This window comes from Mustelus asterias, unplaced genomic scaffold (assembly GCF_964213995.1).
Source record: "Mustelus asterias unplaced genomic scaffold, sMusAst1.hap1.1 HAP1_SCAFFOLD_244, whole genome shotgun sequence".
Lineage (NCBI taxonomy): Eukaryota > Metazoa > Chordata > Chondrichthyes > Carcharhiniformes > Triakidae > Mustelus > Mustelus asterias.
This window is the reverse complement of record NW_027590215.1, coordinates 339076-346135: the sequence shown is the minus strand read 5'-3', so window position 1 is coordinate 346135 and position 7060 is coordinate 339076. Positions and strand designations below refer to the sequence as shown.

General features: G+C 48.2%; 1 protein-coding gene across 1 annotated transcript in view; it reads left to right on the top strand.

Moving 5' to 3' along the window:
• LOC144485911 (uncharacterized) overlaps window positions 1–3299 on the top strand; it is a 48217-nt gene extending 44918 nt beyond the window's left edge. The window contains exon 3 of the mRNA XM_078203979.1: window positions 2639–3299. Coding sequence (XP_078060105.1) covers window positions 2639–3299 — 661 coding nt within the window. The remainder of the gene's footprint in view (window positions 1–2638) is intronic.
• Window positions 3300–7060: the final 3761 nt, after the last annotated feature.

Below are 7060 nucleotides of genomic sequence, written 5' to 3'. Positions count from 1 at the left end.
ACTGATGCCCGCATCCGCAAACACATTGTTAAAAATATCACCAAAATGTTAAATTGGCATTTTATTGGATGGTGCTGTTCGCAAATTGGCTGCTGCCATTTTCCCCACATGGTCAGATTATTTTTTAAAAATGAGCATTTTCCTGACAATGGTTCTGAATCTACACCGGGCAAGAAATATACTCCATGGTAAATTGCCCCTTAGTCCCCAAGATGTGTAGCTTATGGGGATTGGCCATGCTAAATTGCCCCTTAGTGTCCAAAGATATGCAGGTTAGGTAGATTGGCCATGCTAAATTGTCCCTTACTGTCTAAAGATGTGTGGGTTAGGGGATTGGCCATGATAAATTGTCCCTTCGTGTCCAAAGATGTGTGGGTTAGGGGATTGGCCATAATAAATTGTCCCTTCGTGTCCAAAGATGTGTAGTTTAGGTGGATTGGCGATGCTAAACTGCCCCTTAGTGTCCAAAGATGTGTGGGTTAGGGGGATTGGCCATGCTAAATTGTCCCTTAATTGGTCGGGGGAATTCAAGGTTGCGGCGAGAAGGCAGGAAAGTAGAGTTAGCGAGCATTCAGATGGGCCACGAGCTAATTCGAGGGGGCAGCAGGCTGGAAGGGCTGAATGGCCTCTGCTCCTATTTCTTACGGGCAAAGGAGAGATTGCAGAAACTGGGGTTGTATTCGCTGGAATGGAGAAGGGTAAGTGTTGATTAAAGTTTACAAGCTTCAGGGGAACTGATTAGGGTTAGATAGAGGGTGTTATCTCTGCTATTTGGTGACCGAAGGTTGGACAGGCGTGGACAGAGCCTAAGTGTTCGAACTAGACCTAACGGGAGAAAAATTGGGAAATGCTTGGACGCACAAGAGCAACTGATGCTGGGTCAATTATTAATCTTAAGTCTTGCAACGGAGAGATTGGTATCCATGGACGTGGGGCGAAGGTGGCGTATGGAATTAGTTACAATCAACTCCAAGCTCACCGAATGCAGGAAACAGGCCGGAGAAGGGACTGAATGGCCTCCTCCTGTTCCTGTGTAACAGGCTGGAGAAGGGGCTGAATGGCCTCCTCCTGTTCCTGTGTAACAGGCTGGAGAAGGGGCTGAAGGGCCTCCTCCTGTTCCTGTGTAACAGGCTGGAGAAGGGGCTGAATGGCCTCCTCCTGTTCCTGTGTAACAGGCTGGAGAAGGGGCTGAAGGGCCTCCTCCTGTTCCTGTGTAACAGGCTGGAGAAGGGGCTGAATGGGGCCTCCTCCTGTTCCTGTGTAACAGGCTGGAGAAGGGGCTGAATGGCCTCCTCCTGTTCCTGTGTAACAGGCTGGAGAAGGGGCTGAATGGGGCCTCCTCCTGTTCCTGTGTAACAGGCTGGAGAAGGGGCTGAATGGGGCCTCCTCCTGTTCCTGTGTAACAGGCTGGAGAAGGGGCTGAATGGGGCCTCCTCCTGTTCCTGTGTAACAGACTGGAGAAGGGGCTGAATGTGGCCTCCCCCTATTACTGTGTAACAGGCTGGAGAAGGGGCTGAATGTGGCCTCCCCCTATTACTGTGTAACGGGCTGGAGAAGGGGCTGAATGTGGCCTCCCCCTATTACTGTGTAACAGGCTGGAGAAGGGGCTGAATGTACCCCCCCCCCCTCCCCTATTACTGTGTAACAGGCTGAAGAAGGGGCTGATTGGGACCTACTCCTGTTCCTGATACTAAAGGGCAATTTAGCATCGCCAATCCACCTAACCTGCATACCTTTAGACAATAAAGGAGCAATTTAACATGGCCAATCCCCCTAACCTACACTCCACCACCATTGGGAACATTCTTTCTGAATCTAACCTGTTAGAATTTTATAAGTTTCTATGAGATTTCCCTCTCATTCTTTTAAACTTCAGTGAATACAATCCTAACTGACTTAGTCTCTCCTCATATGACAGACCTGCCATTCCCAGGAATCAGCTGGTAAACCTTCGCTGCACTCCCTCTATAGCAAGGACATTCTTCCTCAGATAAGGACACCAGAACTGCACACAATACTCCAGGCATGGCCTCAACAACGCCCTGTACAATTGCAGCAAAACATCCCTATCCCTATACTCAAATCCTCTCGCTATGAAGGCCTACATACCATTTGCCTTCTTTACTGTCTGCTGAACCTGCGGGCTTTCAGCGACTGATGCACGAGGATTCCATGGTCTCGCTGAGTATCCACCTCTCCAAATTTACACCCATTCAGGTGATAAACTGTCTTCCTATTATTGCTATCAAAGTAGATAACATCACATTTATCCACATTATACTGCAGATGCTATGAGGAGAAATTTCTTCACCCAGAGGGTGGTGAATGTGTGGAATTCACTCCCACAGAAAGTAGTTGAGGCCAAAACATTGTGTGATTCCAAGAAGAAATTAGATATAGCTCTTGGGGCTAAAGGGATCGGGAAAGGGAGCTTTAACCAGTATCACAGCCTGAAACAAATCACCCCATTCACAGCGAGGAGAAACTGTACACGTGTTCTGTACTTGGATGTGGAATCAACTGATTATCAAAAGGACACTGGCACCATGGAGAGACCATGGAAGTGTGGGGACTGTGGGAAGGGATTCCAGTGCTCATCTGCACTGGACACACATCGACGAGTTCGTACTGGGGAGAGGCCGTTCATCTGCTCAGTGTGTAGGAAGGGATTCAGTATATCAACCACCCTGCTGAGACACCAGCGAGTTCACTCTGGGGAGAGGCCGTTCACCTGCTCTGTGTGTGAGAAAGGATTCACTCAGTTATCCAGCCTGCTGACACATCAGCGAGTTCACACCAGGGAGAGGCCTTTCACCTGCTCAGACAGTGGGAAAGGATTCAGTGATCGTTCCACCCTGTGGAGGCACCAGCGAGTTCACCCTGGAGAGAGGCCGTTCCCTTGCTGTGTGTGTGGGAAGGGATTCAGTCATTCATCCACCCTGCAGACACACCGTGTCACTCACACGAATGAGAGACCGTTTAAATGCTCAGACTGTGGGCGTAGCTTCAAAAGCTCTCAGACTCTGATGGGCCACCAGCGCATTCACACTGAGGACAGACCGTTCAGCTGCTCTCACTGTGTGAAGAGATTTAGAACATCATCCCAACTGCTAATACACCAGCGAGTTCACACTGGGGAGACACCCTTCACCTGCTCTGTGTGCGGGAAGGGTTTCAGTCATTCATCCACCCTGTTGGCACACCAGCGAGTTCACACTGGGGAGAGACCATTCACCTGCTCTCAGTGTGGGAAGGAATTCACTGAGTTATCCAATCTGCTCACAAACCAGCTGCTCTGAGTGTTGGAATAGATTTAAACGGTCGTCCCACTTGCTGAGACACCAGCAAGTTCACAAGTGATTACAGGAGTTGGATTCTGCTGTTAATCACATCCAGGACTGAACCATGTTCACACTGACAGTTGGTAAAGTGGGAGCTTCAGAGGGCTTCTGTCTGCTGACTGTCTGGTCTCACAGCTTTCCTTCAAGTGGGCTGATGTTATTTGAGCCAGGGAGAGCACATTTCCACCAGGGTGGCGTGATGGCAGAGTGGTTAGCGCTGCTACCTCACAGAGGCAGGAAACCCGGGTTCCATTCTGGCCTTGGGTCACTGTCTGTATGGAGTTGCACATTCTCCCCGTATCTGTGTGGGTTTCCTCTGGGTGCCTAGATTTTCTCCCACAGTCCGAAGATGGTTGGGTGGATTAACCATGCTAAATTGTCCCTTAGTCACCAAAGATATTGAGGTTGTGTGGGTTACAGGGAGAAATGGGTGAGAGGGCTTGGGTAGGATACTCTTTTTAGAGAGTCGGTGCAAACCCGATGGACCAAATGGCCTCCTTCTGCACTGTCGGAGTTCTTTTATGATTCTAAATGATCCACATCTCTAGGTAGATCTAAAATACATTTGGTTGACGTTCCATTGAGTCTACAGCACAGGGCCAGGCCGATCGGCTCAATAGGTCTGTGTCAGTATTGATGTTCCACCTCTTCATCTCCCCCCATCAGCATATCCTTCTATTCCTCTCTCCCTCATGTCTGTATCTAGCTTCCCCTTCAATGTATTCATGCTGTTCACCTCAACCACTCGCTGTGGTAGTGAGTTCCACATTCTTGTCATCTTCCTTATTCCTGGAACCATTCTGATAAATCTCTTCTCCACCTTCACAAGGACCCTCACATCCTTCCTAAAGTGTAATGATCAGAACTGGGCTCCGTATCCTGTTGTGGCCTCACCAGAGCTTTAGAAACTATCAGTGTAACTTCCTTGCTTTTGTTCTCAATTCCTCGATTTCTGAAACCCAAGGTCCCAGATGATCGAAACAGGAACATCAGACTGTTTTGCTAGAACATAAAATGCGTTTTAACAACATTCTTAAAATGGCTAAAGAAAATTTTGACCAATGAAGGAATGAGTTGTTGACACAAACAGAAACCATTTTGATCTTGCTCTCTCCAAAAGAGAATCCAGAATGTTTGGGTCTGGGAAATGAAATTAAAAATGAAGCTCCAGCTATAACAGAGCTAGAAGAAGACAGTTTAAATGTGGAATTGAGTGGAATATTCTCTCTGGATTTAAACAATGGAGGAACTGCAAACATGGAAGAAAATAAATTTCAAAATGTGAACTCTGTACAGACCGTTTTCAAAATAGAACTTGAAAATTCACAAATGAACAGCAATGAAGACTCTCCTTTTGCAGGAGGAACTTTGGACTATAATTATTGTAAAAAGAAAACTTTCAGAAAAGACTGCAAGCAGTAATTTCCATCTTCAGTGGACTGAATTCCTGGACATGGAACCCAGCAGTGTGCTGTTACCAAGCTGGACTTGTGAATGTGAAGTGGACAATGGGGGGATTATTATGTCTGTTGCAGGTTATAAGATAGATCAACACAGGAAAACAGTGGATTTAGGAACAGGAGGAGGCCATTTGGCCCTTCGAGCCTGCTCCGCCATTCAATAAGATCATGGCTGTTGTTAAGATATGCAGCATGTTGTATATTGTAATATTCTCAACGGGATATTATGAAGGTGATACACTTCCATTTTTTCCTGTTTTTGTTCCAAAAATCTAATTTCATAATTCCTATGTTTTAGAAATAAGAATTAGTTGCAAGAATTGCTTTTAAAAAATGGAAAACCTGGATTGAGAATCTGATGAAAACACCCTCAGGGAATTCGCAGTCACAAAGCATGGCCCATGTTGGTTTAAGAAGTCAAAACTCGAGAGGTAAGAACTGTAAAAGGTCAGCTGGATCTTTTAGCTGGAGACATTGGGTCTGACAATTATTGTACTGTTTTTGTCAGGTGAATTCTTCATGCAGACCTCAGGAAAAAAGGTTTAGTTTTGAAGCTAAATATCTGTCAGATATTCCACCTGGTCTCTGTTACCATGGGGATATGTGATTCAGGGTGGAGCCTTGGTTAGAATTAGACCATAAGATACAGGAGCAGAATTAGGCTATTCGGCCCATCGAATCTGCTGTGCCATTCGATCATGGCTGATAAATCTCAATCCCATTCTCCTGCCTTTTCCCCGGAACCTTTTGAGTCCTTTCCAATCAATGACCTGGTTCCAGCGGACAGTCTGCAGTTAGCTTGGAAGCCACCAGTTGTGGGACCAGGAGCTGTGAACCAGCTGTGGAACAAGAAGCCTAGAGGACCATTAAAAACCAGGGGTGTTTCCAACATTTAAATCCCTCAGCAAGAATGCAGTGAAGCCCATGTTTGGACTGAGGAGTCCACAGTTTGAGAGCTTAAAGGAAAATTGGAAGCTTGATCCCGCCTGAGCGTTCCCCTGTTCGATCGGAATTCCACATTGGCCCAAAACCTCAACCCCCCTCCCTGGGTGAGGTGCCCCACAGCCTGAGCCGCCTCGCGGAAATGTCCTCCGTGCCTTTTTCTACCGCGCGGAGGCGTTTCCTGTGCGGGCTGCTGCTGCACACCTTCCACTACCGCCTCCTCGCCTGTTGCCCGGATACACCTTGGCGGGCCTTGTTGCCGCCGGGCGGCGGAGGTCCCCGCTGGAGGTCCCTCTATGGAGGGATCTCCCCCAATTACGTCGGGGACCTGGGGTGGAGGGTGATGCATGCAGCAGTGCCGCACAACCGTAGGATTCACTGGTTCACGGGCTCCGAAGACTGCCCTTTCTGCGGCCTTGTGGAGTCCGTGGACCATGTCTATGTTGTGTGTCTTAGGCTGCACTCCCTTTATGTTTTCCTGAAGAACCTTTTGTTGATGTTCTGTTTGCACTTCAGTCCCATGCTCCTGATCTACGGACACCCGGTGCGGAGAGGGGAGGGTCGGGATGGCGACCTCCTCGTGAACCTGCTCCTGGGCCTGGCGAAACGCGCCATTTACCGGTCCAGGCAGCGGGCGATCGAGTGGGCCGTCCATCCTGACTGTCTTCCCCTCTACCGCGGCTACGTTCGCGGCCAGGTGTCCCTGGAGAGGGAGCATGCGGTGTCCACGGGCGCGGTTGACGCCTTCCGCGCCCGCTGGGCACCGCAGGGGTTGGGGTGCATTATTGACCCTGACAATCAAATTTTAATTTGATGTTTTTAAGTTTCCTTTGTACTTGGATTTCTGTTCGGGCTGTTCCCCCTCCTTTTTGGGGAGCTCCCCTTTTACTTTGTCCTGACTTAATCTGAGTTTGTTTATTTGGTTTGACCTAAAAAGAGGGCAACATCTGGGAGGAAATCAATGTTTCCCCCTTTCCATTTCTTTTCTCATTCTGGGGGGAAACTGGGGACTTGCAGCAACTGAAGGGAAAGGAAGTGAATCCAGTCTGTATATTCCACACATTTTTAGTCCAGTTATATGGGCATATATCTGTCTGGCCGCCTGCATTGAGATTTCCAGCTGTGTGTGTCCAGGACAGGAAGCCGTGAGCATGGATCTGTCAATCAGCCTCAATCAGCACCTTCAGGAGAATTGGGAGGGTGAATATTAGATACAGCAGAGTGAGAATGGAGGGAGAGTGTGTGGGATGGAGATTTACAGCTTTTGGGGATTGAGAGAGAAAGAATATTCCATAGAAACTGGAATTGTCTGTTCTG